The 17,878-nt window shown below is 39.0% G+C and overlaps 1 protein-coding gene across 7 annotated transcripts in view; it reads right to left on the bottom strand.

Moving 5' to 3' along the window:
• Positions 1–17,878, bottom strand: part of GRID2 (glutamate ionotropic receptor delta type subunit 2) — a 651,664-nt gene that overhangs the window by 53,076 nt on the left and 580,710 nt on the right. For all 7 annotated transcript variants that reach the window (XR_011903406.1, XR_011903404.1, XR_011903405.1 and 4 more), the window contains one exon: positions 7,722–7,888. Coding sequence is in view for 4 of the 7 variants with exons in the window: in XM_072334995.1 (XP_072191096.1) it covers positions 7,722–7,888 (167 nt within the window). In the remaining 3 variants the exon portion in view is untranslated. The remainder of the gene's footprint in view (positions 1–7,721; positions 7,889–17,878) is intronic.

The following is a 17,878-nucleotide window of genomic DNA, read 5'->3' on the forward strand; positions in this document are numbered from 1 at the left end:
AATTTAGATCAGCCAGACATAGCATTGATAACACTCCCAGGTTTTGGTACACTGCAGCCTACTGCTCTGTGCCATCCTCATCCATGCCACAGCAATATTTCTCCCCCTGTCTTGGGCACCCCTAGGGCTCAGACCTCAGGGGCTCTATGCAGGGCAGCTCAGCTGATCTACATGGTAACCAAAGCACATAGCACAGTTCTCCAAAGCCACTTACTCTTTTTAAAACACCCCAGATGAACATCAGGACAGTAGCCTTGGCTTCCTTATCACTACCAAGTCTTATCTGAATGTGGATGGAACTTCTCCAAACCTCGTCCCCAGGGCATTTTTTTCTTCAGGGCTACAGAAAGCAAAGTCTTCCTAACTCCAGCTTCGCCCTCCTTCCTGCATGGTACTAAGTAATAAGGAAAGTTCCCTTTATTCACCCCCATAACATGTGAGTGGCTGCTCTCCCTTGGCTGTACACCCCAGAAATAAAATTCCCAGCTTAGGTATGCATAAATCCCCAAATAATTACAGCATCAAGTTCACTATTTACCAGAGCACATTTCAGCTTTGAGAACAGGCTTTATTTTCAGGCAAAAGACTTTCGTTTTTATCTAGATAACAGGGTCAGCTGAAGACTAGCTTTATGGTGCAGCTAAAGGTCAATTACCATTCAAACTAACAAAATAGGTTAGAAAAGATCTATTATTCTTTACCATTTTGCTTCTGTTGCTCATTTTATCTGAAATTGGCTGACCAGTGCTATATGCAACTTAGGTCAAGAAGAAGCAACCTTTGGCAGGCAGTGCTGTGGTAGGAGTGGGACAGCCAAGCCTTTATTTCTGGTTCTGTAAACCAGACTGTCGCTCAGTTGGAGCCCTCCTATATGCTAGAGAAGCATAACCAAGCCTGAGGTGCTTAAAGCTATAAAGTTTTTTAAGAAATAGCTTGCAAGGTGATATCTACAGGCAATTTTACCACGTTGCATTTTAATAATGTTTTCATTTGAATAGTTCAGAGATGGTGATGAGGGATTTATAAACACCTTACCTGTCTTGCTTTTCTGAAACTTGGAAAGCAGTGCCCTTTCTGAAAGCAAACAGTAGCATGGTGAGAGAGTCTTGTTGTTTTGTTTTGCTTTTCAGTGGCACCTTGTTTACAATGAGCAGCAAGTCCTTCATACACATCAGATACAGGAGTGCCTTCCCACAACAAAGCAGATGAGCAGTTCTCTAATTTTCATAGCTTGATGCTGAATGAATGCAACAAGTTCTAATGATTTTCCGTTATGTCTTTCTTCCTCAAGCAACTGAGTGCTACTATTTCTGCATCCTTTAACTTACCCTCATCAATTAATATTACAGTATATTTTAAAAGCCCACTAATCTGCTGGCTGCTACTACATATTTTCATTAATATATTTTCCATTATGTGCATGCTATAAATTTCAGACCTGCTGCATTATCTTTTAACTCATCCCATCAGTTACGGTATTACAGCATATTAAAAAGTTGCTAAAGTCTGTGTTTCTATCTCTCTCAGTTTCTAGTAATGAATTTACTATGGACATGAAACCTCCAAGGCATAGAGGGCAATTGCAGTTAATCTCAGAGGAACTGGGTCTGGAACAAGGAAGGCGGATGTATTTTGAGGCCTAGGATCTAATGTAATTTCTAGTTTCACTCCTACAAGCCTCATGTGTACAGTTATAAAATTAGGATGGAATGTGTTATTTTTGATGATTGATAAATATGTATTACTTTGGTGTGTTACTAAAGGGGTTTTTACTTTACATCCCGCTTATCATCAAAACCAACCTGTTACTATGTCCTACCTTGAAGTTAACTCTTTCCTTAACAGGGACAATATAGGAATTAATTAATATTGTATTTTCATGTCAAATTGTTCTGACATCTGGAACAAACTTTCCTCCATTGTAATTACAGTTACACAAACTTGTGACACAGTCTAAGGGCAGGCCCATTTCCATCTAAATATAGGGCTTACCTCAACTCCAATAATTCTCATGGTTTTCTACAAGAATAAAAGCATTCAAGAGAGAGAGGGGTTTTACCAGCTTCTCTACCAAGGACACCTCTAGAAGAATGAACAGCTCACCGCTCTGACTGGATAAGCACCCACATGAATGGTTGAAGAGAGTTTGTGGAATGTTCCCTTGACATGTAGGGGTGAGTGAGAAACTAGGAAAAGAAAACTTGTGAAGGTATACAAGTGATGTGAGAACTTGTAATAAACAATTTGGATCATTCACATCTGAGTCTGTGCATCAGACGCAGCAGACATTCACTTGGGTTTTCACAGAAAATATAAATGGCAGAGCAGTTTCCTTAAAGAAAGGAGGACATAGTCCCAAGGTCCCAAAAAAAGAAATTAAGCTACTTGGGAAGGAAGTAATTTTCCCTGCACTGTAGTCTGTGGACATCAGTGACCTCCAAGACACAGAATGAAAACCTGAGCAGGGAGAATTAATAGCAAGGAGGCAGGAAGAACACATATTTATGACTCAGGGCAGGAACTTTCTAAACCTCAGAGTTTTGCTGATGAGATAAAAAAAAAGGACAAGAAAAAAAATCCATACCATTTTATTTAAAGCACATCCCTAATGATTTGTGAAATGGAAGTCAAACTGTGCACAGTGGGTGTCTCCCCTCCTTGCCTCCAAAGTTTTGGACATCTGAAAATGCAACAGCTTGCTGCTAGCAAGGTGTCTTAGAGCTTGTCATGGGGAAATCATTATAAATCTCCATTTCTTTTTCCCCAGGACAGAAAGAAATGTCTGACTTCTCTCTCTGAAACACAAATTCTTTGTGACTCTTTGTGATTTATGCCAAATTAAATCTGCAGATTTTGCAGAAGCTACATGGTGGCTGTGCCTGTCATGCAATGTGCCATTGCATACCCCACCCCTAATAAATTAATACCGGGATGTGTGTGGCTGCTGCTTCTCCTTTGGGCACAAAGACAACTTCAGGTGTCTGGGAACTCAGCCAGGGTCAGCACTGGTTGGGGAAACAGCTGATCAACAACGAGCTGAGTGCCACATTAGTGGCTCTGTGGGCAATTTTGCTTTCCCCCCCACACCCCTACTGTCACTGCTTTCTTTTAAATAAAAGTGAAGTCATTGAGGCAGAACACACATGGATGCTCTAGGAATATAAGAAATGTAGCACAACTCTGGCTTAGTTTTTCAGTGATACTGGGTCTTGACAGCTGTAAGTTGCTTAAGTGACAGGCTGGCCTCCTACGAGTGTGAAATTAGTGTTCCTTCTGCATGTAGTGTGCTGCCTTGCCGGGACAGCAGAATAAGTGAGTTCTCCAGCAGAGGAAAGGGAATGGGAACAGGATCTGAGTGCTTCTCAATTGCCTCCTCCTCAACTCCTCCAGAAGCCAGCCCCCAGAACCATGCCTGAACCATTGCAGCTGCACTGCAGGCAGCATGGGACATGCTGTGAACTGCTCTGAAAGAGCTCACAATTATATTTATGCCTCCCAGGGGTCAGTGAAATTTTTAGAGCTTAGGACTGAAGAGACTTAACAGGTGTCAAATTCAGTGTCAGCACAAACCAAATGACACATCCTCTTCAAAGTCTCCTACAAAATTTGTCAGTTCCTATTATTGAAGCCCCAGTCATTACTTTGGAAGAGAAATAGAGACAGAGAAAGCTGACGCACTGCATGGAGGCCGCTGGTGCTCAGAAGGTAAAACCTTAGTGACAAAGACAAGGGGACAGCAATCTACTCCCGGACATCAACTGGCAGCCTAATAGCACAGCCAGGTGCAGTTGTTAAGATCTTTGACACATGAATGAAGTCATCAGGATGCTACAAGTCCCTCACTTGAACATAACCTACAGTATTTTCTACACTACTAGTGCTACAGCCACACATTGTTCTTTGGATGAACTTGAAGAATCTGCCTATTGCTGCCTCTGAAAACAGAAGGGTCACAGCAACTGCATGGGAGCCCAGAGGGCCATCTCCCCATCCCAAGACACTAAAAGGGCAGCTTCACTTTGCTGTCAGACCGCTTGCTGTGACTCACATCGTAGTTATGGCCCAGAAGAGACCTTCTTCACACAGAAAAGAAAGGCCTCAAAGATCAGTTTATTTGCAGTGCTTTGAGGCAGTCACCTTTTTATTACACTAAGCCATACCCACAAAGGCTTTTTGAAGGTATATTGATATCGCATCTTGAATGACATAACCCTACTCCTCAGAAATGTTTTGTTCACCCCTAAAATGTTAGATCTCATTCAGGATTGAGAGAATAACCCTATACAGGTTTTTCATCAAACTTGCATTTGTAATTAAAATTCTGAGTTTAAATTGCACTAGTTCAAATGTGTGACAGCACTCCCTCTTCTCTCTGAAGGTTAGAGGCATCGCTTTACATCTCTAAAATTGCAAACACAAATGTACTGTCACCACCATGCTCCAGGCACTGCAGGACGCAGCAGTCATCCCAAATATATCATATGTTTGGAAATCCCAAACATGCAAACCTCACCACAGTGCTATCATGATGGCAACTCATGCCCTGTAGCCTGCAAGAGAAGGGGAGAGTATTGGCACCTTTCTATCTCTTTTTCTGTTTCTCTAGGAATGGCCTGAATCCTCAGAAAAGGTATTTAAAAGCCTTAAACTCATGCTCATGCTTTCCTGCTCTGAGATCAAAATCTCCTGTAATCTTTCTAGACCGTCTACAGCCTACACCTTAGGGATTTAACTCTATGCAGCTTATGGGTTTATATGAAATTTCATAAAAGAGAAGCCCTGCATTTTCACATAAATATATTTATTTGGGAAAAGATTGAGAAATGCCAATATATTTCAAACCAGTTCCCTACTGCATTAAAGAATGTGAAATATTCATACGAACATTTGCTAATCCCACCCAGAGAATTCTATTTCCCTTTCTTTTTAGCATGCAGGCTGCATCAGCTGGAGGTTGTTCAGCCTTTTCATTAGGAAGAAAAGCAAGGATGATTTGTGAAAACCACATGGAAGTAATCATAAGGAACAGTAATGAAGGGGTTTTAGAAAAAAAACCCACCCTTGTAAGCTACCTTGTAAGCATGCTTTCTCTTCCGTGTGTCATTTTCTCATATAGTGTTTCACAGATTCAAACTGTAAATTTATATTTATGGACATAATTAGAAATGCAATATAATAAGCTCCTATAATACAGAAATAAAAATATACGGGCAGCACAGACATTTGCAGAGCATACATCTCAGGCTCTCTAAATTCTCTGGTAGGTAGTTTAACTCCAAGAAAATTCCAGTTTCTCTGTTCAGCCATTAGTCTTGATAATGCAATGAGTTATTTTCTCAGCAGTGTTGAGTTTTGCATTTCTATCCAGACACTCTTGTGGCCAAAGATCTCACAAATTATCCCTTTCTTCAACCACCTGAACTCTCGTAACTATGGCAGGAAACTGAAAATGAGGAAGTCAGAGTGCTGATTCCACCAGGGAAAAATCATCCGACCTTGGGAATTCACTCAAGTCCCCTTATATCGTATATTTCATAAGAATTAAATGGAAATGGCATTTACTTTCCACTGAGAGATGGTGATATTTAAATATTGCTTCAAAGATCCTTGGATAAAAAGAGCTATATATGTGCAAATTTTTATGCTTCTTTCTGCTTTCCTACACCTTCAAAATATAATGCAGTGAAATTTTGTTATGAAATAAAGTTATACTTGGAAATGTCATGCCTGCACAGACTAATGATCCCAAAGGCATCAGAAGGTGTAAGGCAGTCTGCCCAGGTGTTGAGTACTGCAGTGCAGAAGATCATCTTTTACCAGAACCAGATATGACCATTTCCCCAGTGTACTGAGACCTACAGTAAATCTAGAAATGATGTCAGAAATCATTCCTAAGCAGCAGTTTGGTTATATCCACCTTGACTAGCAGAGCAATGGTGAGGAGAACAAGGAAAGCTCAGCTGTCTGGGTATGAACCAAGTCATTCTACTTGGAAGGCTCATTGTATGTCTTAGTAAAGACTTAAGTGGGTCCTCTGAAGAATATGACTGAACACCTTGACTAGCACCCGAGAACTCTAGCAGTTGGAAGACTACAGAAATAAATTTTGTTCCTTTGTTTTGCATGGAGAAGTTGAATACAACAGAGACACTTAATAGACTCAGCCTGGTCATGGTCAGAATATTAAAGCATTCAGTAAATAATTACCTCTATTGCTAATTGGAATACATAAAGCAAATACATATTTCACTGAATGACATTAAACATGTCATTGATCCTGTAATCTTTTGTATTATATGACTTGCTATGTCAGCAAAAATAAATAAATAAATAAAAATCAGCTAAGTCATTCCCAAAATAGAACAGGATTTAAAGAATTTAAGCTTTCCCTGTTCATGCAATGTATGTGAACAGACTGATTTCTCCTAATCTTTATACTGTTACACATTAATTACCTTTTCTTGTTCTATAGACTGAAGGCAATTGCAAGAGCCTGAATGAATCTCATCAGTATGATGCAATGTTTCAACCACACTAAGAAATTCCCTGGCAGTATCGGTAAAATTTTGTTACATGCATCTAATGCTAATCAATAAAAACTGAGTTGAAAGAACAGGTCCAGAATGAAAAATGATCATGAGATTAGCCCACAATGTCTCCTAACAGAGTATAGAAATTACTTTTCTAAAATTTTCTACATTTCACACATATCCTGATACTGTGTCCAGTTCTGGAGCCCCCAACACAGGAAGGACATGGACTTGGGGGAACAGCTCCAGAAGAGGGCCATGAAGGTGATCAGAGGGCTGGAGTGCCTCACCTATGAGGACAGGCTGATAGACTTAGGGCTCTTTAACCATAGAGAAGTCACTTGTGGGACCTTACAGTGGCCTTCCAGTACCTGAAGGGGGCCTACAGGAAAGCTGGGGAGGGACTTTTTAGAAGTGCAGGTAGAGACAGTATGAGAAATTATTTTATAGTGGAAGAGAGTAGATTTAGACTAGATATTAGGAATAAATTATTTAATGTAGGGGTGGGAGACACTGGAACAGGTTGCCCAGTGAGGTTATTGGATGTACCCTCCCTGGAAGCATTCAAGGCCAGGCTGGATGGGACTTTGATCAATCTGGTCTAGAAGGAGCTCTCCCTTCCTATAGCAGGGAGTTGGAACTGGACAATCTTTAAGGTCCTTCCAACCCAAACCATTCTATGATTTAGAAAGCAATAGTGGAATGAAGCATGAACATTGAAAAGGCACAACACATACAATTCATTCAGTATTTTGGAACCTAGCAGCAACATGATATTGTAAGTATGTGTAGAGATCTGAAATACCAGATATATTTGTTCATCCCTTTCAGTTTTCCCATTATTGCCCAAGTTTACCTTATTCTCCTTAAGAAGAGGCTTTTGTAACAGGAAGGGTTGAATTACTGTTCATATAAAATAAATGCATCAACTCTTTTCTCATTTTCCAGCTGATGAAATTTAGCCTATCTCATTAATGTTTTCCAAGAGAAACAAAAGGAACCCAAATAAAAGCAATACAAAGTATATCTACTGAAGTTTATAGGAAACTGAACAATCTTGTATCCCTGAAAAAATGAATATCTATGCAGTGAAGACAAGATCCTTTCCTGTCACAGGAAACTGAATTAAAAAAAGGGCCAGTAGTTCAGAAAGACCTTCTCTTAGGATCTGTTTCTCCTCTAAGCCCTTACCTTTGTGAGAAAACGTCTCGGTAGGGGCTGCCATGCTGCAGTGCAATCCCATATCCTCTGTCTGCAACAGTGTTCCCGACTGTGTAAAAAGAGCAGTCTCCATCATTGATAGCCACATATTCCAGCACCGCTGCATCCCATACAAAGGCATAGTTCCCATGTTTCACCTGCAGTAAACAGAGAAAGATCTTAGATGATGGGCTGTTAAGTCCAAAGGGAGGCCAGTGCACTGTAAAATGTTGGCAGCTTCAGCACAGTCTGCCCTTTAAAGAGAGTGATGTTTAAGTGCCCAACATTTGTCAAAACAAAAAACACACTGTTTGGTACCATGTGGTGCTTTGGTTGAGCAGCTCTACAAAAAATGGAAGAAATGTGATTAGAGAGCAACATGCTATCAATGAAATAGTACCATGCAGAAAAGTTTTACTTTCCCTGCTCAGAGAACAAGAAGAAACATCAGGCTCCCTCCATCAGTGTCCCATTCCACCCCAAGTCTTGCACAGTTTTTCTTTTGAACCATTAAAACAACCACATAGACAGAAGACAGGTATTTGCACTGGGAGAAGTATGGGAGGGTATGCATGGGCATCCAGAGGGAAGAGCACAGTTCAGGATGGTGTACATTTCAGTCATGTTTCAAGGTGTTGTAGATGCCATGAGCACTCATTTGTCTTTTTGACTGTATGCACAATTGTGGGCAAGATAACATCAACTAAGGTTTTTGTTTGTTTGTTTTTTATTTCCTTCCTCACAGCCAGAGCCAACACAATGGATTTTACATATCTTCAAACAATTTTGTACAGCAAGAGTATGTAAGTCATTCTGTTTGGTTAAGATAAATCCCAAACAACCCCTTATCTCTAAGCTTTTGAAGTAATATTCTAATACCCACTACATTTGAGACCAATCTATTTTTTAAAAATTAATATTTTAGAATGTATTCAGAAAAAGGCTTTCAAAAACAGACATGCAGTCTAAACAAACCCTTCCCCATTTCAATGAATTTTCACTTTCCAGGCAAAACAGATTTTTCTAAAAAGCCCACCCTTCTATATGCTGTTCCAGATCGTTTACCAGTTTCCTCTTCACTGATCTCTACATTAGAGCTGAAGAATTACTTTGCTTTCCTCCTGCCCGTCTGCTTGGCTTCACTCAGTGCTTTCCCCATGTCATATTAGCCAGCTATACTGTAAAACTAGGCTGAACCCATTGACTTTGCACATCTAATGGGAATAAATATGTGACAGCTAAGTGAAAAGTAAGCAAAACACAAGAAGGCCATCTGGGGCCAAGCAATCCAAAGAGAATTCAAAACCAAGTCAGCATATCAAGATAAGCAATGTCAGTACATCATTTAGATTAGGCTTTGACAATGTAGATTATGTTTTTAAAGACTGTTTACACATAAAAGTTACTGAAGCAAGCCAAACTGGCTGCTTGCTCACAAGATGTAGTGCACAAGGAACTGTTGCATTTGGGACACATTCCTTTTCATGCATAATCAATCTGAATTAGACACTGCAGGCCTGGGAAGGGAATACTTCCTATTTGCATTTGTAGACTTGGTAGAAGGGGTATACATGTAAATACTAGAGCAGAATGGGAGCTGTATTATCTCTGGGATCTGAGTGATTGGCAGGATGTTAAGAATTATTTTCATAATACATACACACACATTAATGCAGGACAGGACATTTTTTATTTGCATGTTCTAAAAATGATCTAAAATGCTTTTGTCTCTCACAGGAGGTATAAGTCTATCTAAATGGCCAGGGAATAAAGAATACAAATGAACTCATTGTTAACAATACAACTTGCATTCTTATCCTTGAGGCACCGCAATTTACAAAGCATCTACTAGCTCAATTTTGTGCCAGTGTATGTACTTATTCTTCCTAAACATGCTATTTGGCAAAGAAATATAGAGGGTTACTGAGAAAAAAAAATAAAAAAATAAAAAAAAAGGTGATATTTGGAAGCATTTGAAAGGATAATTACTTGGCCTGAAAGGCTAAAGAATCATGGTGTGTGGGCAGTAAGAAAGAAAAGGAGGCAAAAGCAGAGAGGATCAGAATGGTGTAAATAGAACCAGAAAAGGATCAGATGAACTTTTCAACAAGTAGACAAATGATTTTACATAAAGGAAATAACCTTTGGGGCTCTTTTTTGAAGACTATGTTAGATTGTGCTTTGTTCCTACCTCACCCTTTTAACACCCTGTGGCACTGAATTCACCTAAGTGCTTGTAAAGAAACTTATCAGCTGCTCAGGTGGTCACAAAGAATTCTCTTGATTTGGCTGTCTTTCTATAAAACAACTCACAGCAAGAATATATAAAAGTGGTAAAAGCACTTACTGTCAATAACATCTGTGATGAAGTGGTATATATAATATCCTTAGAGCGGACCTAATAATATCACAGTTCAGGGTCCTGCAAAGATGTTATTTCTCACTGATAAGATCACAGTGAGTCTCAGTTGACGCACAGGAGGCAGGAAAGGGAGACTGAAGGGCCAGATGGCATCATCCCAATCATCTACCTTCAACATATGATTGCTTCATGCAATAAATACACTCCTTTTAGAATTTTTTCCCTATTCATTTACAGATCTCGGGAATTCAAACCCAGGGAGCAAACCCAAGTTGAAATTGTTGTGCCTACAATCACTCTTTCTATGGAGCTGTCCCTTAGTCTAACAGATTTTATTGCTATTCCATACATTTAGCTTTACTATTTTTAAAAAAAGATAACGTTCTTTGGTCATTCTGAGTTCTTTTTCCATGTGTAGTTCAAAATACTTAATTTTGGGGCTGACAATTTTCAATTATTAATCAGCTCTTCCGTTACTTAGTTCAGCTGGATGATACTAATAGAAATTTCTTTCATCTTTTCTTGCAAATCTATCATTTCAGTCCTCCCATTACCAGTAACACTACTTTTGAACTCTCTTCAAATCACATTTTTTTTATATGAGAATAAAATCTAAGAATCAGAATGATCTAGCAGCTCAGGAGGAATTTAACTCCATTTTTAACATATACTTCTGAGATTCAGAGATCAACTGCCTGTCCATGGATATTTCACACAGATTCAAACTTGTTTTAGTGAAAGAGCATAGAATAATAGAATATCCGGAGATGGAAGGGACCCAGAAGGACCACTGACTGCAACTCCTGGCTCTACACAGGACTGCTCAAAATTCAAACCAAAGATCTAAGAAAAAAAGTTTTGCTGAAGTAAAGCACATCTTGAACACTGCTGATAGTTTTCACATTTGCACCTACAGAGAATAGGTAGCTATAGATTGAAAAAAGCCACAGTGCTTAAGGAGAAAGGAGAAGGAAATTTCAGAACAAAAAGCCAATTATATTGACTTTCATGTACTTCCCATCTGATTTTTATGAGAAGCACACACACGCACACATATATATATATATTTTAGCTTTCCAATAACTGTGCTCCACTTTGGGCCTCAAAATGAATATCAAAAATTCTAGTTCTGCATAATGGAAAAAAAAAAATTAAAAAATTAAGGAGCTTACAGTCAGCCAATTATGGGGGCTAGACAAAAGAAGAAAGAAATGGCTTTTTGTAACAGGTGGCCGATCTCCATCCCCATTCATTTCCACACTATTACAGTGCCGTTTTGCATTAAGATAAAGACATTTTAGGAGGGTAGCAAATCTGAATACAGCTCACAAAAGATAGCCAATGCAGGATAGCCATGGAGGCATTTGTGGATGGGCAGCATATTCCCATTCAGCAGCAGCCCACTAGGACATGGAGAATCAACTTTACCCTTTTTGTAGCAATCTGCTTGTCAGCATGGCATAGGCTCAAAAGATTTTGGAATACTTGATATCTATTGTAACAAAAATAAAAAGAAAAGAAAATTGTACCTAAAGGTATTTTGAACTCATGCACTGTGCTGGTCATTAAGCAAAGCTCAGAGGTCTGGATAGTACCAGGCAAAATGGTTGACTTCATTTCTTGCTTTGTGAGCAATTTCAAGGGAGTTACTATAGGCAGAGCTGTTACAAAGAATAGGGGCCATCAGCACGTAGATGGCAAAATTATTTCTCTAAGGCTATTCCATTTCTATTCCATCACTGCACATTTACGAGGTTTTTATTTGCTGAAGCCCTGCCTGTAGATATTAGTGGAAATTTATCCTTGATGATTCCACCAAGAACCAGTCAAGTTATACTAGGAAAGCATTTAAAGCTTGCATATCCACATATTTTATGCTAACACTGATATGGCTCATATTTCTTCTCACAGCTAACTCTTTCAGCCTATTCATGCAGAGTAGGCTGAATAACGTATCTGTACTGGCCCAGCACTCTACAAATACATTTCCACATCTAGAAAACTATAAATTTCAGAAAAAAAAATAATATTTTTTTATTAAACAGCTTCCAATGACTGCAATTTTTCAGACCTAAATCCTTCAGCAATATCTCTTCTATATTTTAAAACCCTCCTTAAATGAGATAAGAGATATAAGAAATCCTCACAAAGTTAAAAAATACAAAAGAGGAAGACAAACACAATTGGCACATTTTTTAATATAGATCTCCTTTAAATATTTTGTTATATTTAAAAATGTGTTAACTTCCATAAAAGGAAAAAAAAAAAAAAGCCTGAGAAATCTTAAGATTCAACTTATTAAAACTGTATTATCAGAAAGAGATACAGCAATGATGATTGCACCCATTTTCTGAGTACTCTATTCCTACAAAGCAGTGATACTTCTCCCATGCATCTCCATTGTAAGGCAGGTACTATCTTTCCTCTCTGTGCACCATTCTCTGCCTATAAAGTTGTCAGGTGCCCTTCAGCCAAGAACACATGAATAGAATCAGACTCTTCACCTGCATAGCAGCAGCTCCAGCTCTGACCTAATAACAATCAAGGACACTGTGTTCTCCTCTGTTGACCATTCCACTGCACTGACTAACTACACAGGGGAACCATGACACCAGATGCCACTCATCCTATGCCTAGCAATGTGGACTTGAGTCTTTGGCATATATAAATAGTAAATTTTCTGACAATTTTTGCATTTTCTTTTATGTAAGTGGTAGCTGCAGACTGCAGAGGGATGTGCTTCACTCTACAAAGCACCCTTGTGAAGGCTCTTATTACATGAGGAGAGAAGGGAACAAAAGCAAAAGAACATTTGCAAATATATGAGTGAGAGCTAATATACATAATGTGGATATTGCACTCTGAAATGGGAAAAGGCAAAGAAAATTTGTGGTAGGAGCTTAAATCTAGATTTTTGTGCTGCCAGATGCTGCCAAATAGCTAGATGGCATCTGCAATGAAGGTTTTTAAAGCAGAGGGGAATGGAGATACATTGATCTCCATAATCCTCTTGCAAGAGGCCAATGAAGTTGCTGTTTATTAGGCTGAAGCAAAGGACAGATCTACTGCATTCAGAGAAATTCCAGTTTGCTATTTTGCTTTCTTTCAGGGACAAAGATTTCAAACCTCAGTCTTACAGAACACAAAGGGAACAAATCTGATAATCTCCGCCAGATCCCAGAGAAATAAAATCTCATATTACAGTTGTGTAGTACAAGACTAAACCCACTAATTTAGAGTACTCTTCAAATTAAACCATCCATAGTTCTCAATTACAATGTTGGAGCTTTTCGTCTCATACTCTCCTGTAGTACAGCATCTGTAGCTGACCTACATAATCTGAGTACAGTGCAGCCATGCAGCCAGAGAGGAATAAAACAAACCTTAAGCTCTGTGGTACGGGATGGCTGTTGTATTCCCATAGTGGCAGTAGAGAATAAAATTTCATCTATACATGAAATTAAATAATAATAATTAAAAAAAAAAAAAACAAAACAAAAACCAAAACCCCTCAAGATGTCATTCTGCAGTCTCCATAGAAAGATGCTTAAATTCAGTAACCACAGTTTGACAAACACGGAAAATATTTAATCAAACAGAAAAGTGCTGAATCATTTCTAAAAGAATTATTGAGCTTAGTGGCCAGGAGTGAACAGAAGCAGGAAATGAACCTCTGAGGAGCCTTAGGAAAGAAAGAAGAGGTTAGAAATCCCAACCTCATCTCCTCTTCTGCATGAAATTTATCTTTCATTATATTGGCATCTCAGTTTCAACAGCACGGCTATTTGCTCCAGATAAAAGTTCACCAAGAGAAGCACAAATTCCTTTTATGTAAGCTGCCACCAACTACTTGAGAAAAGCCTTACAATTGCGCGTACTTTTGTCACAATGGGCAGACCTAGAATAATTCATCTGGAGTTGGAAGAATTACTGAGGCATGAGAGCACTCTGATGAGAGGAAGCCTTTGTGTTAGACAGCTTTTCCCGTGCTCAATGCAGTCACCTTTTGCCACTGCAATTAAATGCATCTGAAAGTTAATAACTGGAGCAAAATAGAGTGGAGGGCAAAGGTACAGTTTCTGAGTGCAGTAGGAGAATGGAGTCAGCTCTTGTCCAGACAATCTCAGCAGAGCACCAGAAAGGCAGCTGGTTGCACTGGTTGCTGACATGAAGCTGAACCACAGGCTCATTACAGCTGCTGGTAATTTTGTATTGGAAGGGAAATAGAAAAAAAAAAACACAGAAAATAAAGAATCAGGCAGGCCTTTCAAAGGTAAGGAATCTATTTCTTTTGTTACCACCTTCTCATTTACTTCATGACAAATCATTACTGTAGGTATTACTGGAGACTATTTTAAGTGTATCACCACTGAAGTTCTGTAGTAGAAATGCTAAGACACAGCCTAAAGTGATGATTGAGCAGCTGGTGGAAAGCAGGGCCAACCCAGGGGAGCTCAGGCACATACAATGTACCTGAGTGACCAGGAGGGTTGATGCCAGGATCCACCCATTCCCAGACCTCATTTAAGGGTTGGCAGTGGAAGTGAGGATTTCTTGCTAGAGATCCCAGCATACATGAGGACTTCTGAAGGTAAGTAGTTTCTTTTCCTTTATTTCCGTGCCTACAGCTGTTGCATTTGAACAAATCTTCGCTTGCTGCAGCCTGGAATCTTGCCGCTCTGCTGTTATTGTTGCACTTTCCATTGCACTAAGGGTCAATTGCAGAAATACTATGAAACCATTTCAGGTTCCTCAAATACTTAGACCTGTGGAAGCTAAGTGGCAGCCTCATTAATGGGGCAAACTTCCTAAAGTGACTTCTCGTTTCTGATATATTTGTATTTTTTGGGGCAGCTAATACACAATGAAAGAACACTTATCTGTGTACGCTCCCACATTTTAATCCTCTTCCTTTAGGTGAGAAAGTAAAATTCTGTGGATTAGAGTACTAGGAAAAATATAGGCATAGATGAGTTTAGAGGAGCAGCATCCCTCTTCAAATTAAGTCAGTCCAGTACAATACTCGCTTTTGTCCCACACTTGGTTCTGCTATGCATTAGAAAGGAAGCAGAATCCATATAACTGCAGTTCTTTGTCATTATTTCTTATTCAAAGAAATACTTATTCAATGCCAACTACAAAGTAAAAGGAAAAAAAAAAAAACAACATACACAGAAGTCAAGAAATTACTCATCAACACCATTCTTATCTGAAAAAGTACTTTAAAGCATGATAAAATTCTTTGCAAAGCCACCTATATTACTGAAAAATCCTGCAGTGAATGCTTACTTGAAGAAAAAAGTTTCATTTTAGAAACTTATTTTAAAGAATCTGACTTTACCTTTAGGTTTTTGCATTACTTTTTATAAGAGCTCTCCCATATTCAGAGTGGTACTAAGATTTAAGACAGCCCATGAGTCACACAAGGTAATTTTCTACCTATCTTGTTTTCTAAACCATCTTACCCTTCACTTTTTGATGAGAATCTCCTGCCTAAATTTGGATGAAGCCATTTTAGCACTGCAAATCTAAACACAATATTTTGAAGCTCCAAAATAATCTCCAGCCCTACCTCCCTCTTTTTTTCCTCCCTTTTCAAATAACATTGCAAAGCAATTTAGCAAGTTTCCCTTTATTTTAGTAGGAACAAGCTTGGATCACAGAGCTCAATATTCTGTGTTAGCATATTTGCATATGAACTTTGGTGGACCTGAAAATCTCTATGAAGGGGTCATTTCTCCCCAATGACTCTTCTTGTTAAGCGTAGTGGTTCAAGTGGCAGTACAGCTTCAAAGAAGCAGCCTGTAATTTCCCATTCCTGTAGAACTATCAGATGTTGACATGTGTCCCGGGCCCTCAGTGTTTCTGCTTTCTGACAACACCTGGTATCTTTGTTGTCCTGAGAGTTCAATAAGGGCTACCACTGGTACGTCTTTAAGTACTTCTTTCAACTGGCTGTAACCTCAGGTTCCTGTAAAGACCAATGTCATGGATGGTTTCCAGCAAAACACCCCTTAAAGTCCCACAGATTATTTTTTGCCACATGGTATTTCCAGCTAAGCAGCCATTTAAAATCTTGTCAGGTCTCCCACAGGTGGGTCTGTCCCTTATAACCATGTGGCCCAGACAACAGATACTGCACAAGTAAACATTCCCTTGTCCCCAAGTCACTGTGCTGTTGCTCCTCTGATGTTTGGTTTCCTGATGCCAGCCCACTATGCCAACACCAGCTTGTCAGCTCTTTAGAGAATCCCTCCTGAGTGCATTTTAGTCTTCAGAAGAGATACTCTGAACCCACAAGAGAGAAAACTAGACAAATCTAAGCTAATGTTTTCATTTTCTTTTGCATACCAGGACCTACAGACTACAGTAGGAATTGCAGGAGAAGGATAAGCAGTGAGACTTGATCTCAAACTGACTTATTTTCCTCGCAATGGACTAACATTTTAAAAGGAAAAAACACTTTGATCAAAACTTTTAAGTTCAGTAAGAAAATGTCTTACAAGGGGATGCTGGCAATGCTAGAGCTTCTGGAAGCAGGAATAATGATGTTTTGTAAGAAGCATCTTTCATAGACAGTTTCAGTTACTTTAATATTCCAATGCAAAAAAAAAACAAAAATGACAGCTCTAGTTCACTCGATCTATGTTTGCAAGCACCTTTAAAAAAATAAATCTAAGCATATAAATCAGTAACAATTGCATTTCCTGATTCACTCTAGATTTTACATAGGAAGATATAAGTTGCCATGATGACCAGAGCTTACATTGTGCCTGAATCCTGAAAATTCAAAAGCAGACACAATCTGCTCTGAAATCTTACCAAATCACAAATAAGAGGAATTACATTAAATGTAATGCAATTAGTCAACCCGTCTTACTTGTTTTATTCATTTGAGTTTGATATGTGTACTGTGTGCTGCTGATATACAGTACCACTGGGTTAAATCCAAATAGTTGTTCCTAATGCAGTAAAAAAACAAACAAAAAATCTTAAATCAATTAAAAAAAAAAAAAAGTGGATTGAAAACATTAAAAGGAGTGGAAAAAAGTGATGTTACAGGAATACTCAATTTGAATTGCCATGATACAATGTGATGAGGTGATCTACCTTCTAAGAATGAAATAGCAATCTGCCTAGAATTAAGAACATCAGCTGAGATTTCTTTGGTACACGCAGGCTGAACGTTCTATATATGTAGCATGAACAGCAAAGTGCCCAGCTAATCTTAATCAGTGGCATGCCTCTTTCTTCAGTGCGTTAAATAGTTTCTTGCCCAGGTCTATTGCATTGGCTTACTCTTATTTCCTTTGGTAGTAATTTCTAAATGGAAAGCAAGAATGTCATCACTTTCTGAGTGAAATACTAGAGGGTGGTACACAGCTTCTCACAAATTGGTACTGAATTCCTGTCCAGATTTTCATGAGAGGCAGCTGTATGTGCCTGCATCTATGTGCAGAGCCACAGTGTATGGGAGAACGGCAGGGTCTGCACACACACCCAGACAAACAGCTGTGCAGTATTTGTGCACAGATTTATCTCCTTTCTCCGTTCAGTTACATCAACATCATATGCAGCGCAATTGCACACATATGGGTTGTTCTGAAAATATGATCCCTTCAGACACAAATGGAAGGCATATTTCCTACTGATGGACTTCTACATCAAATCCAGTGTAGCATTTGGTTGCTGTCTCATTCACATTATGTTTCAAAGAAATTCAATTCACAAGATGGATACAAAAAAGCAGAGGGAATACAGAGCTATGGAAACACATCTTACCATC

The sequence above is a fragment of the Excalfactoria chinensis genome, chromosome 4 (assembly GCF_039878825.1).
Source record: "Excalfactoria chinensis isolate bCotChi1 chromosome 4, bCotChi1.hap2, whole genome shotgun sequence".
In the NCBI taxonomy this organism is placed as follows: Eukaryota; Metazoa; Chordata; class Aves; order Galliformes; family Phasianidae; genus Excalfactoria; species Excalfactoria chinensis.